The sequence below is a fragment of the Salvelinus alpinus genome, chromosome 13 (genome assembly GCF_045679555.1).
Source record: "Salvelinus alpinus chromosome 13, SLU_Salpinus.1, whole genome shotgun sequence".
In the NCBI taxonomy this organism is placed as follows: domain Eukaryota; kingdom Metazoa; phylum Chordata; class Actinopteri; order Salmoniformes; family Salmonidae; genus Salvelinus; species Salvelinus alpinus.
Genome location: NC_092098.1, coordinates 17,528,202 through 17,547,394, shown reverse-complemented (window position 1 = coordinate 17,547,394; position 19,193 = coordinate 17,528,202). Strand labels below are relative to the sequence as shown.

Below are 19,193 nucleotides of genomic sequence, written 5' to 3'. Positions count from 1 at the left end.
AGGAACAGTGTTTCCTATCTCTGACCTTTTTTGACCTGGAGTGGTTCAAATCCATCCTGGCTGTTCTGTTCATTCACTTGGCCTATTTGCAAAACAACTCATTCATTCAAATAAACATATTTGATGTCTAAGACAAACTCAGATTTTTTTATTATAACTTTATTTCATTTCAAGACGTTTGACATTCACATAGTGTCACTTGTGGTAGGCACAGGCAGATCAAAAACGACATAACATTTCAACGGATTCATTTTCCTCCAGAAACCCCCCCCCCCACAAAAACAGGCAGTACACAGACTGTAGACAGTCACCATATAAATGTGTTTAAATGAGAGTACTGTAATTAAGACCATTAATTGGAAACAATGCCATTACATTTACAAGTTATCTTAAGTCGGCCTAAATACATTTGTGCTATGAGTCATCTTAAAGCGTAAACAGCTTAAAGGGGAAATAAAAGGTCACGTAATATAGTTTCACTGGTAATAAGTACACCATTATCCTATGTATTGCATCAAGTTGATAAAAATCTGACTACAGATGTCTACTGCATAACTGATAAAGCCCATAGACAATGTCTCTTTATTTCTAAATGTGAGTGTAGTCTACAACAATCTATCATGAGAACTGTGTCATTTCAAATGGCAATTTCCCTGCAAATATGTTAAGACTTTCATTTAGTTGACTTGTTCACAGGTGAATTAAACTTCACACTCAAGAGTCACTACTAATGCAATGTAGAGTAAACTGCTAATTTTAAACAGTAACACTTGCTCTCCCATGAATAAGTATTCATTACTAGATTGATTAAAAAAACTGCAAAATAGCTACATATTGACCATATTTTATGATATTGTGCTGTCAAGTAAATGCTTTAAAGTGACATATTTATATTAACCTTAGCATCTATTATAACAAGGAATATCATTTTAGAGGACTATAATATAACTGCAAGGTTTGATTTTACACACAGATGGCACTGAGGGAAAACGCTCAAATACAGAAAATACAAATCATGTAAAAGTTGCTCAGCTGTCCTTTTCCTGACTCATTTTGAAAATAAATATTTATAACTGCTCATGTAAAATAGAAATATCTATACTACACAAAGGACATTGAAGCAGGTTTTATTCCAATCAACATCTGACTAAAATCCTGCATTTTACAGTCCACCACATCAAACCTAGAAATAAAGTAACACATTCAAAGCCAACTGTGTTGCATTTGGAATAATTAGTTATTGTCATAATTTATCCATGCCCATGCATCCTTTCATGCTTAACAGCATTTCAAAAAAGTCTAACAATTTATAAAGGAATGTGTAACAGGATATACACTACCAGTTATGCACGTGAAAATATTTTTTCTGCAGTCTGACAAATATAATCAAACATAACAAGAATTTCCTGTTACAAAACATTATAAATATAACATTTACTCTGACAAATATTTAGTAATTCCTTTGCAACTCAATTAAATGTACAATATCAAACAAGATAATATAAATCATAAGACAGTTAAGTACATTCTTCTGTATATCAAATTATATATACATTAACTTAATTTCCTTTAGACTCAGACATTAGTTAGAATCTAAATATTGCACAATGTCCTCATTTGTGGTTGCCTCAACAACAACTATACAATTCGTTTTTAGTTTGTGTCCTGAAAGTGATTTGACTTGGCAATGACAACATGCTCTTGTTCCCTCACTCATGATATTTCAGCAAAACAAATGGATATTTGAAGACAAAAACATAAGATATGTCATAAAAAAAACTGAAATGTAGAATTCCAACTATTCAGCACTCTCTTGGGCCTTTAGTAAGTAGTGGTCCCATTGTTTTCAAAAGCCCCCCTCCATAAAATGACCAGAAATAAACTGGCCACATCCCTTCATTACAAAGTAAACCTAGAAATACAATAACAGTGGTCCCTCTTTCATCTCTCCATTCTAGGTTCCATTCATTGCATAATTATGGATGAGCAACAGTAAGGGTCTCATATACAATTATTAATCCCATCTACATGCACCGGTATCAAGCAATGATTGACTTCCATTGTTGGCTTCAAGTGACTACCCTGGAGGGTGCTCCCTATATATTCCACACAGGTCAACTGATCACTCTCCCCCCAATTTGAAAGGCTGGTGTTTCTGAAAATTAGCTGAGAGATTTATGGCTGCATGAGAAAAACCACTCTGGCACATAGAAGCAAGATGCTTGAGCAGGTTCGCTGGTGTGCAGATGACAGGACAAACTATGAATCTACAAGATACAACTGGAATTTATACAAGTATATTTCTACGTTTGGTTACAGTGAACAGGGTTGGCTTAGGATCCTTTCCTGTTACCTGACCAGGCGGAGAAATAACAGTAGAAAATAGAGAGGATAGTGAACAGAGACTTAATGGCTTTGATAAGAGGGTTAAACCCACAGTGGATCCTTCACTTGTTTGTCTTGGCTTTCAACTGAGCACACTTGGCATGGTCCAGCCGGGCTTGAATGTCTACAGGCCTCTCAAAGAAGCGCACAAGGACAGGCTCGTTGAGCAGGGATGCCAGGATCTGCTCAAAAGCGAATGACCACTCGACCTCCTGTGGGATGGAGCCTGCCTCCAGAGTGATGGGAGTGCTAGGGGTGTCAGAGCTGCTCTCAGGAGTGCTGGAAGCCTCCCCGTCAGGTAGAGCCCCCTCTAGGGCAGCCTGGATGGGGCTAGTGCTGGACTTCTGGGGACTGGTGGGCTCCTGGAGCCTGCGCCCTACTTCTTCCATTCTCAGCAGAAGACTGGTAACTCGAGCCACAGCACGGTACAGAGACTCTTCCTCTGGGTCACTATGGAACAGGTTGTAGAGCGTTTTGGAAAACTGGATAAACTGAGCCTGACAACCAGAAAATAAAAGAGATGGATTAAATTAAGACTTTTGTATAAAAGGAATGACATGTGGATTAAATTGTTCAAAGTTGATCTGTTCAAAAGATAACTATTTCATAGTCACCAGATTGACTTCATGTTAACCTAGATAGTGGTGTATTCACCTGGTTAATTCTGGGTAAATCCTTTATGCTCTCCTCTTTCTTTAGTATCTCATCTTGCCATTGTTTCAGGTAGGCCTGCAGATCCACTTTCCCTCTGCCTGTGGGAGTGAAACAGAAAGTGCAATGTGTATTCTGACACTCTGTTCAAATTAGCAACATTGTGAAGCTTGGTAAAATAGAAAAAGAGACATGCCAATTAAAATACCTCTTTCAGGGCTTTTTCTGATCACGCCATCTTCTGGAAGATCAGACACTACATAGTAAGAATGGAGTACATTCACATAAGTCAAAGGAAGTCATACAGTAACTGTAAAGTACATTTTGGCATTCTAAACCATAACCAGTGAGCAATTATATCATATATACAGTTGAAGTCAGAAGTTTACATACACCTTAGCCAAATACATTTAAACTCAGTTTTTCACAATACCGGACATTTTATCCTAGTAAAAATTCCCTGTCTTAGGTCAGTTAGAATCACCACTTTATTTTAAGAATGTGAAATGTCAGAATAATAGTAGAGATTTATTTCAGCTTTTATTTCTTTCATCACATTCCCAGTGGGTCAGAAGTTTACATACACTCAATTAGTATTTGGTAGCATTGCCTTTAAATTGTTTAACTTGGGTCAAATGTTTCAGGTAGCATTCCACAAGCTTCCCACAATAAATTGGGTGAATTTTGGCCCATTCCTCCTGACAGAGCTGGTGTAACTGAGTCAGGATTGTAGGCCTCCTTGCTCGCACACGCTTTTTCAGTTCTGCCCACAAATTTTCTATAGGATTGAGTAGAGCTGGGCAATAAATCAAATATCAATAATTATCGAGGTAATTACTTCCCTCAATAACGAATTTTTTTGGGGGATTAATTTCCGATAATGTCGATATAGAATAATTAGGAACAGCAGTCCATTTCACCTCTGACGCAGCAGGAACGCGAAGTGACAATATGCACGTGGAGAGGTATACGCCCACTAAAAACCACTTAGCATCTCGAGTGATGGAGTAGCCACTATTAACCACACAAAAAATGAGTGATGTAGGCGAAAACAGTGGCAGTGATAGCCATGGAGAAGGAGCAGCTTCCAATTTGGAAATTATTGATATAAAGGGTTAAACTGTTTCAGTAATTTGGAAGTGGTTTGGCTTTTTGAAGTCCGACTCAGACATTAGGCATTCCTTGAGTTTGAAGCAGATATGCACCTTTTAAACATAATTTGATTAATATTGTGATACTTATATATAAAAAATATACAGATATCGTGATCATTTATTTGCCATATCGCCCAGCCCTAGGATTGAGGTCAGGGCTTTGTGATGGCCACTCCAATACCTTGACTGCGTTGTCCTTAAGCCATTTTGTCACAATTTTGGAAGTATGCTTGGGGTCATTGTCCATTTGGAAGACCCATTTGCAACCAAGCTTTAACTTCCTGACTGATGTCTTGAGATGTTGCTTCAATATATCCACATAATTTTCCTGCCTCGTGATGCCATCTATTTTGTGAAGTGCACCAGTCTCTCCTGCAGCAAAGCACCCCCACAACATGATGCTGCCACCCCCGTGCTTCACGGTTGGGATGGTGTTCTTCGCCTTGCAAGCGTACCCCTTTGTCCTCCAAACATAACGATGGTCATTATGGCCAACCAGTTCTACTTTTATTTCATCAGACCAGAGGACATTTCTCCAAAAAGTACAATCTTTGTCCCCATGTGCAGTTGAAAACCGTAGTCTGGCTTTTTTATGGCGGTTTTGGAGCAGTGGCTTCTTCCTTGCTGAGCAGCCTTTCAGGTTATGTTGATATAGGACTTGTTTTACTGTGGATATAGATACTTTTGTACCGGTTTCCTACAGCATCTTCACAAGTTCCTTTGCTGTTGTTCTGGGATTGATTTGCACTTTTCGCACCAAAGTACCAACCTGACTCAGTTACACCAGCTCTGTCAGGAGGAATGGGCCAAAATTCACCCAACTTATTGTGGGAAGCTTGTGGAAGGCTACCCGAAACATTTGACCCAAGTTAAACAATTTAAAGGCAATGCTACCAAATACTAATTGAGTGTATGTAAACTTATGACCCACTGGGAATGTGATGAAAGAAATAAAAGCTTAAATAAATCTCTACTATTATTCTGACATTTCACATTCTTAAAATAAAGTGGTGATCCTAAGTGACCTAAAACAGGGAATTTGTACTAGGATTAAATGTCAGAAATTCTGAAAAACTGAGTTTAAATGTATTTGGCTAAGGTGTATGTAAACTTCCGACTTCAACTGTAGGTATGTAACAGTTTGGGTCTAGAGTGTCTCCCCCTTTGAAGAGGGGGAAGACCGCGGCCGCTTTCCAATCTTTAGGAATCTCAGACGATACGAAAGAGGTTGAACAGACTAGTAATAGGGGTTGCAACAATGGCGGTGGATAATTTTAGGAAGAGAGGGTCCAGATTGTCTAGCCTAGCTGATTTGTAGGGATCCAAATTTTGCAGCTCTTTCAGAACATCAGCTGTCTGGATTTGGGTGAAGGAGAAGCGGGGGGGGGGGGGGGCTTGGGCCAGTTGCTGCAGGGGGTGCAGAGCTGTTGGCCGGGGGGTTGGGGTAGCCAGGTGGAAAGCATGGCCAGCCGTAGAGAAATGCCTATTGAAATTCTCGATTATCGTGGATTTATCAGTGGTGACAGTGTTTCCTAGTCTCAGTGCAGTGGGCAGCTGGGAGGAGGTACTCTTATTCTCCATGAACTTTTGGAATTAGTGCCACAGGATGCAAATTTCTGTTTGAAAAATCTAGCCTTTGCTTTCCTAACTGACTGTGTGTATTGGTTCCTGACTACCCTGAAAGTTGCATATCGATGCTAGTGCAGTACACCACAGGGTTTTTTTGTGCTGGTCAAGGGCAATCAAGTCTGGAGTGAACCAAGGGCTATATCTGTTCTTAGTTCTACATTTTTTGAAAGGGGCATGCTTATTTAAGATGGTGAGGAAAGCACTTTTAAAGAACAACCAGGCATCTTCTACTGACGGGATGAGGTCAATATCCTTCCAGGATACCCGGGCCAGGTCAATTAGAAAGGCCTGCTCGCAGAAGTGTTTTAGGGAGCGTTTGACAGTGATGAGGGGTGGTCGTTGAACCGCGAACCCATAACGGATGCAGCCAATGAGGCAGTGATCACTGAGATCCTGGTTGAAAACAGCAGAGGTGTATTTAGAGGGCAAGTTGGTCAGGATGATATCTATGAGGGTGCCCGTGTTTACGGATTTGGGGTTGTACCTGGTAGGTTCCTTGATAATTTGTGTGAGATTGAGGGCATCTAGCTTAGATTGTAGGAAGGCCGGGGTTTTAAGCATTTCCCAATTTAGGCCACCTAGCAGTACAAACTCTGACGATAGATGGGGGGCAATCAATTCACATACGGTGTCAAGGGCACAGCTGGGAGCTGAGGGGGGTCTATAACAAGCGGCAACAGTGAGGGACTTAGTAGTGACGCCTCAAGCACTGCGATGCAGTGCGTTAGACCGCTGCGCCACTCGGGCGGCATCAAAACAGTTTAACACGTGGTTGCATTTAGAACTGTTAAGCAATTTGTTGCGTAATGACTGGCCTTAAAAAACACATTTCATTCCAGTACCCTCTTTTTAATGAGCTGCTCTCACGCTGGATGACAGGTGATAGGCTATACTGCTCCTCAAACTGGACTATGTATGCTGTGCACGTGTGATAAACAACAAGAGATCCATATAGCACATTGGGGGGATATGAAACAACAGAAGACCATTCATTTTCAATGAAGGAAGCAAAGTGGTCAGGGGACCGTTGGGCAATGCGAACATAGGACTTTGGTCCTGCCCTGGCTGTACAGGGCAGGACCAAAGTTGGGAAAAGTTCACTATAGTTTCCAGACCCTACTGGATTGGCTATTGAAACCTAGCACTAGCTCACCTGCTTGTTAGCACCCACATGAGTGCGAAGCAAGCTTGGCTATCCAAATTTACGCATTAAAAAAGGATCTTGGCCGTAAGATAAATTGGTGTTAGTCGTCATGTAATTCCACTAAATTATGCAAATTAACCTATAGACCGATAAGCATCACCGGTCAAATGCATTTTCGGCGGCTAACCAATTTAGTTAACATCCCTAGATGGTAGTAAAACAAATTGTACACAACAAAAGACCCACATTTAAGACATTGTTAAAGACAGACAGATGAGCATCTACCAAAGAGAAAAGCACAGGGAGGACTAGAGTGAAATGGTTATAGCAGAGAAAGAAAAGAGCAAAGCAAGCTGACCAGTCAATCGACTCAAGAGGGATAGGTCGTCAGTCATTGGAATAAAGTGAGGCAGTCTTTGGGCCTTTGATTGGAAAGGACTACCTGTGAAAGCTGGAAGAAGACATTGTCTGTGAGAGCATACAACATTACAGTAGGGACAGATGTACGGAACAGTTAACAAAGAGATTAGTTGGTGAGTAGAAGAGTAGCACAAAATATACAGTACAGTTGAAATTAGAAAGGCACAGTCTGCAGGAAAATTGTATTGGGATTTGTTTCTTATTATACAGTGCCTTCAGAAAACATTCACGCCCCCTTGACTTTTTCCAAAATGTGGTGTGTTTGTCTGAATTTAAAATGGATTAAATTTAGATTTTTGGTCACTGGCCTACACACAATACACCATAATGTCAAAGTGGAATTATGTTTTTAGAAATGTTTACAAATTAATAAAAAATGAAAAGCTGAAATGTCTTGAGTAGTGCTCTGTGTGAAACAAGTGTTTAACATGATTTGAATGTTTACCTCATCTCTGTACACCACACAATTTTTTTGTGTGTAAGGTCCCTCAATCGTGCAGTGAATTTCAAACACAAATTCAACCACAAAGACCAGGGAGGTTTTCCAATGCCTTGCAAAGAAGGGCACCTATTGGTAGATGGGTAAAAATGAATCAGAGAGATGCAGGGGTTGCATCTCTCGACATCATCGGCACCCGGGAGCAGTTGTTGTTGGGGGTTAACGCCTTGCACAAGGGCGGAACGGCAGATTTTTTCCACCTTGCCGGCTCTGGGATTCGAACCAATGACCATTTTTTAATTACTGGCCGAAACACTCTTAAACACTAGACCACCAGGATACCTACAAATATACAGGCGTCCTTCCTAACTCGGTTGCCAGAGGAAGGAAACCGCTCAGGGATTTCACCATGAGGCCAATGGTGACTTTAAAACAGTTTAATGGCTGTAATAAGAGAAAACTGAGGATGGATCAACAACATTGTAGTTACTCCACAATACTACCCTAATTGACAGAGTGAAAAGAAGGAAGCCTGTACAGAATACAAATATTTCAAAACATGCATCCTGTTTGCAATTAGGGATTAAAGTAAAACTGCAAAAAATGTGGAAAAGCAATTAACTTTTTGTTCTGAATAGTGTTATGTTTGGGGAAATACAATACTTTACTGAGTACCATATTTTCAAGCATAGTGGTGGCTGTATCATGTTATGGGTATGCTTGTAATTGTTAAGGACTGGGGAGTTTATCAGGATAAAAAAGGAATGGAATGGAGCTACGCACAGGCAAAATCCTAGAGGAAAAGCTGGTAGTATGTTTTCCACCAGACACTGGGAGATGAATTCACCTTTCAGCAGGAAAATAACCTAAAACACACGGCTAAATCTACACTGGAGTTGCTTACCAAGAAGACATTGAATGCTCCTGAGTAAATTATTATTATTATTTTTTTTACATCTACTTGAAAATCTATGGCAAGACCTGAAAATTGTTTAGCAATGATTAACAACCAATTTGACAGAGCTTGACATTTTCAAAATAATAAATGGACAATTGTTGCAGAATCCAGGTGTGGAAAGCGCTTAGAGACTTACCCAGATAGACTAACAGCTGTAATCACTGCAAAAAGTGCTTCTATTGACTCAGGGGTGTGAATAATTATGTAAATGAGATATTTCTGTCATTTATTTTCAATAAATGTGCAAAAATGTCTAAAAACATGTTTTCACTGTCATTATGTGTGTCAATGGGTGAGAAAAAACATATACTGAATACATTTTGAATTCAGGCTGTAACAACAAAATGTGGAATAAGTCAAGGGGTATGAATACTTTGTGAAGGTACTTGAGAAGGAATACAGAACAAAAGTATCATAGACAGAATGACAAGTGGTTAATAGAGAAGGTGCTGATGAAGTTATTGGTGATCTTACTTACCTGGTGGCTGATGAAGCTTGAACAGGAATTTCAGTTTGTTGGTGAAAGTGCCGCTGTACAAAATGTCTGTAGTAAGAACAAAATAGGGAAGGGGTAAATTAGCATGAAAGGTTTCATGAGGTTGATGCTGGATTAGATGTGACATACAGTTCCCACAGATAATGTTAGAAGCAGAGGGTGGGAACAGCGTTCAAAGACTTGTAGCTATGCATCAGAGCGCTGGTGTAACCTTACCCAAGGCACAGCAGAACTCTTTAAAGTTGACGAGGCCATCCTGGTTCTCATCCAGCAGGCGGAAGGCCCAGAGGAAGAGGGCGTCCTTTCCGCTGCAGAGGGACCAGGGCTCCAGGAGGGAGAAGAGCAGGCTGAACTGATGGAAGCCCAGCTGGTACTGCTCCAGATAGGCCAGGCTGGGGTCGTGGTGCAGCAGCACTGGGCTGTTCATCGTCCAGTAGCAGCTGAGGAAATGTTGCCTCTGGAAACACATTGAAGTATTCAATCTCCAGCGGTTAACTTTGTGTCTATTTTCAACATATTTACATTTTTCATGCCAGTCATGTCAACTCTGTGTCTATGTCTATAAGAAGGAATATTAATGCATGTAGGTATGCAGTAGTATATTATTATTATTTGAAAAGAGTGATTGAGATATTGCACCCACCTTGAACAATACATAAAGTTCGTCAAGCTGGGAACCACTGAACTTTACTTCTTGTGACACTACCCGCAGCTGGGAAAAAAGTAAATCTCAAATAATCCTACATCAAATTGTAGTAAACAATGCCAAAAAGATGCTATGGAAGTTTGGGGATGAGCAACTCACCACATTTTGCTTGGTTGTATCCTCTAACGTTTGGATAACATATAGTTTGTTTCTTTTCCGCATGCTCTCTACTTCCTCTGATTTCAAGTCTCCATATTTCTGTCAGCAAATTAAAAAAGTCTAATCAAAGACAAGCCTGACATTGAGACATGGGCCCTAGCAACTCTGACTGTTACAGTACCTCATAGGCTTCTTTGATGAGATCACTGACGTCCACCTTGGAGATGGATGATGCTTTGTCGTTGTTCCCTACAGAGTTTTGCTGCACTGTTTGTGGAAGAGGACTGTCCTTATTTGTAACATTATCAAAAAACCTGCCAGGGCAAACAGAGCAGCAGTTAAGTAACATTAATTAAATGGACATTCCTATAGAATTAACTCATTGTTTTGGAGATTATGTTACTTCACAATCCAACCATAACCTAATACGGTACTTTGAAATAACCAATTCAGTTGACCTTCAGACCCCGCCCTCTCTGTGTTGACACTCACTTGTTGAGGATGGTGACTGCCTCAGCGTCGTCATGGGAGCTGATCAGGCCCTCCATGTTGTAGTCGAGCACAGCCAGGCCCAGCTGCAGGATGGCTTTGATGCCGTCGTAGAAGAAGCAATCGACCACATTGACCGCGCTCTCTATTGGCAGGACACTGATAAACAGGGTGAGGAACCAGGACAGGGACACGGAGGAGAAGAAGGTCAGGTCTGTCATGTGCTCCGTCAGCTGGGTGAGGTGCATTCGAATCAGTTCCTCAAACACCGCCTGGTCCACCAGTGCACCTGAGGAAACAAGTTTGTAAACAGGATTTTTAGCAGTTAAGGGGGAAAGTGTAATTCCGTATCAAACACACATACAGTACAAATTTCTACAACTAAAAATTATATTGCTATTCAGCTGCGTCACTCACCGATGATCCTGCGGTTAAAGTAATCAGGCAGCATCCTCTCACAGACGGCCACCAGCAGCCAGAAAGCCTCCTCCTCTTTTGCATAGAGCAAAAGGACTGACGTCAGGATGTTCATGGCCTTCACAAGAGAAAAAGCACGAGCGATGTAAAGGTGCCCATTAGCTTTTTAAAATAAAAAATGTCAGGAAGTGTTATAGGGGTTTCTAGCTTGGTACCTGGCAATAGCCGATTTTGGGGTTCCTGTAGGCGTATGCGGTGAGGACTCTGCGCAGGGCAGAGATGCCTGTGTCGCTCTGGAAGGCAGGGTGCTCTGGTAGGGAGCGGTGCAGGTCTCTCTCTATCTCGTCAGTGGCCAGGGTGCTGGTCCCCAGAGACTGATCCACCAGCTCACTGTAGTACCCCGGGTTAGTGGCCATGTCGTTGACTGCACCTATAGTACAAAGGCAAAACACCCCACTCCATATTTAACGAAACACATCCAGCTTCCTACAGCCATCTACGGCATTAAACATTAAAGACACCACACTTTGACACGTCAGTAAAGGAAACATATGTGCGATTTAACAGTTAATGAGCCATATCAAACAGAACCTGAGAAAAGCATCCAGAGCTCTCCCCTTAAGGCCTCAGGGACGCCACGCACAATCAGGTCTCGTGTCTTCTTGGTACAGAACATACTGGTGCCACGGCCATATTCTGAGAAGTGGATGTTCCATGACTGCTCCTTCATCTTCTCCTTCAGCTGTCAGGCACAGAGATGAAACAGGAGAATAAGAAATGAGCTGTCAAGGCTGGGACACCTCTACAGTACAGGGAGAGCACCTTTAAAAAAAACTCCACCCTATTATCATTCTCACACTGGAAAAAAAAACTGTTCTAGAGAAACTATCCTGAACAAAAATATAAAAACGCAAGATGCAACATTTTCAAAGATTTCACTGAGTTAGTTTATATAAGGAAATCAGTAAATTGAAATAAATTCAATAGGCCCTAATCTATGGATTTGACATGATGGGGAATACAGATATGCATCTGTTGGTGACAGATGCCTTAAAAAAAAGATAGAGGCGTGGATCAGAAAACCAGTCACTATCTGGTGTGACCACCATTTGCATCATGCAGCACGACACATCTCCTCTTCAATGGTTGTGCGAAGTTGATGGATATCGGCGGGAACTAGAACACGCTGTCGTACATGTCGATCCAGAGCATCCCAAACAAGCTCAATGGGGAACATGTCTGGTGAGTATGCAGGTCACGGAAGAACTGGAAAATTTTCATCTTCCAGGAATTGTGTACAGATCCTTGCGACATGGGGCTGTGCATTATCATGCTGAAACATGAGGTGATGGTGGCAGATGAATGGCGCGACAATGGGCCTCCGGATCTCGTCACGGTATCTCTGTGCATTCAAATTGCCATTGATAAAGTGTAATTGTGTTCATTGTCCGTAGCTTATGCCTGCCCATACCATAACCCCACTGCCAGGATGGGGCAATCTATTCACAATTATGACATAAGCAAAACACTCCCCCACACGATGCCATACACATGGTCTTCGGTTGTGAGGCCAGTTGGACAGTGCCAAATTCTCTAAAATGATGTTGGAGGCGGCTTATGGTAGAGAAATGAACATTCAATTCTTTGGCAACAGCTCTGGTAGACATTCCTGCAATCAGCATGCCAATTGCACGCTCCCTCAAAACATGAGACATCTGTGGCATTGTGTTGTGGGACACAACTGTACAATTTAGAGTGGCCTTTTATTGTTCCCAGCACAAGGTGCACCTGTGTAATGATCATGCTGTTTAATCAGCTTCTTGATATGCCACACCTGTCAGGTGGATGGATTATTTTGTCAAAGGAGAAATGCTACCTAACAGGGATGTAAACAAATGTGTACACATTTTAGAGAAATAAGCTTTTTGTGTATATGGAAAATGTAGGGGATCTTTTATTTCAGCTCATGAAATACGGGAGCAACACTTTACATGTTGCGTTTATATTTTAGTGAAATGTTTATATTTCTTCATACTATGAGGAAATGTAATATTTTAGAGAAATAGACCACTTATATCCACCATTTTGGGGTCCAGGTTTTCAGTGTCCTGGGGATGGAACACGGTCATGAGGGCCTCAGTGCTGACCGCCTTGCTGCTGTCCTTCTGTCCCACCATCAAAGCCACCTCCTCTGGGTTGTCCTCAAAGTGATTGATGAGGTTCTGGCACTCCCCTCTGATGACCTGCAAGGCACAGTGAACACACAGTTCTGTTTGTTTTCAACAGCAGCAATTATAGCCTGGCAGATAAGGAGGTGAATTAGAGACAGTTGGAAGGTTGATGGCAAAGGTCAAAACAGTAAGTTACATCAGTTGATGCAGAGTGCTGAGGACTGGCCGTCATCCCACACCTCTTGCGGATTGCATTGGCGAGGCGCTCAAAGTCTCGGACTTCAGAGAACCGTAGAGCCCTCTTACCCCGCACACACACAATCAAAGCCCTGCTGCTACGGTCCGGCTTCTCCACACCAATCACCTGTAAGGATAGGAGTTGGTTTCAACAACACTGGACAAACCACTGAGCAACAGAACATATTTGATCAGAAATTAGTTATGTTTCGTGGAAGCGTCTTGCCTCTCTCATGGGGATGATGACGTGGCACTGGCTGCCATCCTGGCTGGCGAAACACAGGTAGCTCTCGGAAAGACAGATCTTCCCCAGCGTGTTGAAGTGGCTGAAGGGCACCCACAGAAAGCTCTCATACACCTCCAGCAGGTTCTCCTCTTTAGGCAGCCTGAAGAAGGCCCGGAACTGCTCGTTCCTAGCGTGCGTTTCTAAGCCTCTGGAAGAGAGGAAAGTGACTGAGAAGAGCATGGAAGAACTAAACAGAATTATGACTATCATCTCAGTTCACCACGGTGCCCTGATGTAACTGTCAAATAGGAGTTATGTGGAAGAGCGCAGGGACAGTCCGTCAGTACAGTACCTCTTGGTGATCTGCAGAGGGTCTGAGAGGGAGGGCTCTTCCTGGAAAGTCTCCTTATCAAACAGGCGTTTGATGGAGTAGTCAGCCAGCTGCTCCATGATCAGGAAGGTCTCATTGAGATGAAGGAACATGGAGAAGAAGTGGTCCTCTCCATTGGCCAACACATGGATGCTCTCCGTCAGGATGACATTGGACGTTTTCTCCAGCCTCCAGATCTCATTCCAGGAGATAACCAGCTTCACTGAAAAGGAAACAGATTATTTTCAATGAGTAACTCACTGCCATTCTGTCATGACATGGAATGATAATAATATTGTATCCAAATACAATGGATAAGTGACAATTTAGTGACAGTTAGCCAACAGTGAGGGGTTGCTCAGGTCTCTGGTCTCACCCTCGGAGCCCAGCAGGTAGGAGTAGAAGGACAGGAAGTTGGTGCTGAGGTAGAGCCAGCCCTGGCAGGGCACGCGACCCCTCCAGTAGCTGCAGGAGTAGTAGGTGACCAGCTTCTCCTTCTGAGGGAGGTCAAACCATTTCTCAAACCTTAGCAGCGCCTCACGGAACTTCTCAGGGTCATCCTCCTGCACGCATGACACCTTTCCTTCCTCAGCAATCAGACCCTTTATAGAAAGGAGAGGTCAACATCCCCCTATTGGCCACTGAGATAGCTAATATAATTGAGCAGTCTAAACAAGTCAGCATGCCATCTCCACTCTGTAATATGTATCAAGGCATATAGATTAGCATAATATTGTTTCTTAATTCATATTGTTATTAAACCTACTATCCTTTGCTTAGCTTTCAACAAACAGTAAAATGTTTCCATATCATAAAGCAGTAGTGAAATAACAATCACCACCAACTATTTTCAAAGAGTAAGCACGTGCCACTTATCATCAGTAGGCTTCACTACATGAATAAATCATTAAGTCTGGAGGAGGCCTCCATCTCCCGTGAGAGTGGCAGAGATCAACAATAGTATTGTTGATGTCTGTGTCTAACCACATGTTTAATAAGCTTTAGTGATTACTTACTCTGATCTTGCCCTGCACAAAGCTGGTGATGTCATCGCTGGAGTCAAACACAGACAGGGTTCTCATGATGTTCTTCTCCAGCCACTCCCAGTGTTGGCTGATCTCCTCCTTGGTGCCACCTAACCACAGGGAGAACTTAGTCACATTTGAAAGGAAACTGTTGACACTATCCATGACTAAGCCATCTATTTTGTTACAAAATGGGAAATGTGTCTAGACTAAAATATAATCCTAAAGGTTATTACATGATTGTAGCCTGTTATTACAAGACTAAAGCCTATATATAATGTTTACGTTCAAATCAAATGACATTTCATTAGTCGCGTACACATATTTTGCAGATGTTATCGCGGGTGTAGCGAAATGCTTATCTTCCTAGCTCCAACAGTGCATTAATACCTAGCAATACAAAACATGCAAATCACAAAAAGAAAAAGAAAGGAATTAAGAAATAATAGAACGAGCAATGTCAGAGTCTGGAATATAAATATGTATATGATGGTGTGATTAGATATTATGGACAGTATATGAATAAAAATGGTGTATACAGCAGTAGTTACATAGGATGAGCCTTGACTAGAATACAGTACATACATATGAAGTGGGTAAAACACTTAATGTGTGTTGTCTACTCTGACTGAAGAGTATAGTTGAGAAAGTGTAGAGAGACTCTCACCACACGCTATTGACCAGTAGACCTGGGAGTCCGGTGTCTGGTGTAGAATGCGAAACGGCGCAACCTTAGACGTAGAGTCCAGCATCGTATCCAGAGTTCCAACCAGGAGACCTGTCCCAAAAATATGTGGCAATCATTTCCATTAACAGTCAGACATTTTAAAAGACATGATAAGACATTTCAAAATCATGAGTCAATTTCATGTCTATTGATTTACAGTATCTAGCAAACAAAACAGCCCTTTCACCTGGGTTGGATCAGCATGCCATGATAATGTAACATGGAACAGTCAAAACTCAATGGATATTGTGCTGCTTATCATCACATTCAAGTGTCCTGCCTGTCGGTGACTCAAACCAACAGTGTTGTGTTACCGATCTACCCCCATAGTGGCCTTCATAAATTATTAACAAGGTCAGAGCTATACTGCTATCCCAGACTGCATCAGCAGCATCTATGGCTACTCTGGATACGATGGGGATCATGACACAGCTGTAAAGTGGTCTTAACCTCAAACCCAGGCTAATTGCTAACAAGAGCCGACTGGTGGATGAGACACTACATCTGTGAACTGATTTCAGACTTTGTTTTGCCCCATACTGTACATCATCCATGATAAAAGTTTGGCAGACACTCTGACAGAAATTGTGCATCTGCAGTCTGCAAGGGCCTAATTAGGAGCAGGCATCACTGGATAATAGCCTGCCCTCTGCACTGTGGCCATTTGAGATTTAAATCTGGATACTTCAGGATAAAAAGTTAGAGTTGCAGGGGGCTTCCGAGAAGGCGTTGAACAGGAGGAGAGCAGCCATTGGTGGACCTCCATCCATCATTAGCCCAGTCAGAGAATATATCTATTGTGCCCCAAAAATTGTGTTCTCAGTGTCCATCTAATTGACAAATACATGTACCATGACAATCAGTAGGCTATAACCACTGGAACACCGTTGGCTTCAACAGAATAGAAGGCCACCATTGCTATTTTTAGCATTAGAGATGAGAGAAAATGTGAAATTTAGCTATGCTGTTTCAGTCAAGTGGATAACTGTGATCAACAGCTGAGAATTGGCTTATTGGAGCCTCTGCGTGACCATGTGCAAGACAACCTACTATTATTGGGAAACTGACAGCTGACATTCATTGACTGCAATTGAGCAAACAAGGTACCCTACTCACTCTTGGTGTAATGTATACAATGAATGACTCCTGACTTGCACGGTGAAGGAGGATCAATATGTAATGAAATAGGGCAGTATTGAACTCAAAGATCAACAAACATTATTTTTTATAATGTAGAATATGATCATTCCACTTCAAATGCAGGGAATTAGTAGACCAGACTGGCACTATAGAAAGGATGAGCATTGACCTGGCTTGAGTAGATACAGTACATTCTCATACAGAAGTGCACATCAGTATAGCCCATTGCTCCACCCATAAACTAAAGCAAATGTCAGCAACCCAATATTTGACACACACTACCATGTCATAGCGTGTGTGCAAACAACATTGGTGTAATCATCAGTCCAAACCATTGCAACTAAAAGGAGAGTTTCTATTGGACAAATTCAGGTAAGTCCCTTCCTGTTTCGTTCCGTTTAAGAAACTTTTGCAACAGAATTGGCTTAATGAATACGCCCCAGACGTTAAGTGTAGTGACTGTGGTTTGTAAACAGACAGCTCAGTCAGTGTTAACAAAATAACCAATCTGCATCGTAGGTAAGCTACTGTAAACTGTTACATTGTAGAAACACTACATGACCAAAAGTATGTGGACATCTGCTCGTCTAACATCTCATTCCAAAATCATGGACATTAATATGGAGTTCGTCCCCCTTTGCTGCTATAACAGCCTCCACTCTTCTAGGAAGGCTTTCAACTAGATGTTGGAACATTGCTGCGGGGACTTAATTCTATTCAGCCACAAGAGCATTAGTGAGGTCGGGCACTGATGTTGGGTGATTAGGCCTGGCTCGCAGTCAGCGTTCCAATTCATCCCTAAGGTGTTCGATGGGGTTGAGGTTAGGTCTCTGTGCAGGTCAGTCAAGTTCTTTCACACTGATCTCGACAAACCATTTCTGTATGGACCTCGCTTTATGCACGGGGGCATTGTCATGCTAAAACAGGAAAGGGCTTTCCCCAAACTGTCACAAAGTTGGAAGCACAGTATCGTCTAGAATGTCATTGTATGCTGTAGCATTAAGATCTCTTCACTGAAACTAAGGGGGCTAGCCAAAACCATGTAAAACAGTGGGCATGGTGATCTTAGGTGTCTGTGTGGCTGAACTTCCATGGAAACCCATTTCATGAAGCTCCCAACGAATAGTTATTGTGTTGACGGTGCTTCCAGAGGCAGTTTGGAATTCAGTAGTGAATGTTGCAACCAAGGACAGTTGATTTTTACATGCGATGCGAGTCAGCAGTCCCGTTCTGTGGCCTAACACTTCGCAGCTGAGCAGTTGCTACTCCTAGACGTTTCCACTTCACAAGAACAGCCCTTACAGTTGACTGGGGCAGCTCTAGCAGGGCAGAAATTTGACACATTGACTTGTTGGAAAGATGGCATCCTATGACGGTGCCACATTGAAAGTCACTGAGTTATTCAGTAAAGGCCATTCCACTGCAAATGTTTGTCTATTGAGAATGCATGGCTGTGTGTTCGATTTTATACACCTGTCAGCAATGGGTGTGGCTGAAATAGGGGGTGTCCACATACTTTATATTGTGTACCTGTTGCAATCAAAGCTAACATTTGAAGTCCAGGCTCAGGCTGTCAATTTGTCACGCGCATCTGGAGACCTGGCTGCCTCCCTCCCCTATACATGCCATAATCTGGGGGACATTAGAAAATATAACGGAAATATGAGCTCTCGTCTGATGGCGTGAGCACTTCGCTAGACGGTCATTGCGGTGCCACTGGGTTTTAACAGAACAGCAGCGAACAGAACACATACCTGTCAAACCGCCTCCTCCTTCTCCATATCCTCGCCTCCTTTGTAATACGAAATAATCGTTGCCTTTTTCCGTCACCCATAACTTGAATGCATTTTTCAGCAATATCTCTTCAGGTTTAAGCCACATATTTCAATTCACATATATTTATTGCTTCCAGAGGCAGTTTCAATTACCATATATTTATTGAATCCAATGTGCATGTCAAGATGTTCATTTCTATTGCAACCGACATCCATGGACATTTATTTGTTTGTGTTAGCACTGAGCAGACCCTTTCCCACGTCGACAAAAACGTTGCTTAAGTCAACGATACAAGGGCTTTTGGGGATTGTAGTTTATTGACATTAGTGGCTGCATGCTGCAGAACGAGCTCGCTTGATACTGTAGACTTGCTTTCCCATAGTCCTTCTCGTTCGAAAAGTATCACATTTCATAACTTCAGTGCAAAGCAGTGTTTCAAATACTGTAACATAACTTGAGCATCAAGTGCAATGACGTATAAATTAATATGTATTCTGTCTATAGTCAAGTGCCGCTGGTATAATTGACTGACAC

At 42.0% G+C, this 19,193-nt stretch overlaps 1 protein-coding gene across 2 annotated transcripts; it reads right to left on the bottom strand.

Moving 5' to 3' along the window:
* Positions 1-138: 138 nt before the first annotated feature.
* Positions 139-18,925, bottom strand: LOC139537225 (TBC1 domain family member 8B-like). Of its 2 annotated transcripts, XM_071338307.1 has the most exons (21): positions 18,638-18,925; positions 15,684-15,794; positions 15,008-15,126; positions 14,368-14,593; positions 13,974-14,214; positions 13,622-13,829; positions 13,355-13,522; positions 13,069-13,230; positions 11,579-11,729; positions 11,203-11,417; positions 10,988-11,105; positions 10,574-10,859; positions 10,263-10,395; positions 10,082-10,180; positions 9,920-9,988; positions 9,493-9,733; positions 9,259-9,324; positions 7,322-7,414; positions 3,245-3,292; positions 3,040-3,137; positions 139-2,882 (listed from the first exon to the last, which is right to left on the bottom strand). In XM_071338307.1, exons 1-21 carry the CDS (start codon positions 18,762-18,764, stop codon positions 2,448-2,450), a joined length of 3,414 nt encoding a protein of 1,137 aa, XP_071194408.1. In that variant the 5' UTR covers positions 18,765-18,925; the 3' UTR covers positions 139-2,447. The 2 variants fall into 2 exon arrangements, with proteins under 2 accessions (XP_071194408.1, XP_071194409.1); XM_071338308.1 differs by lacking the exon at positions 7,322-7,414.
* Positions 18,926-19,193: the final 268 nt, after the last annotated feature.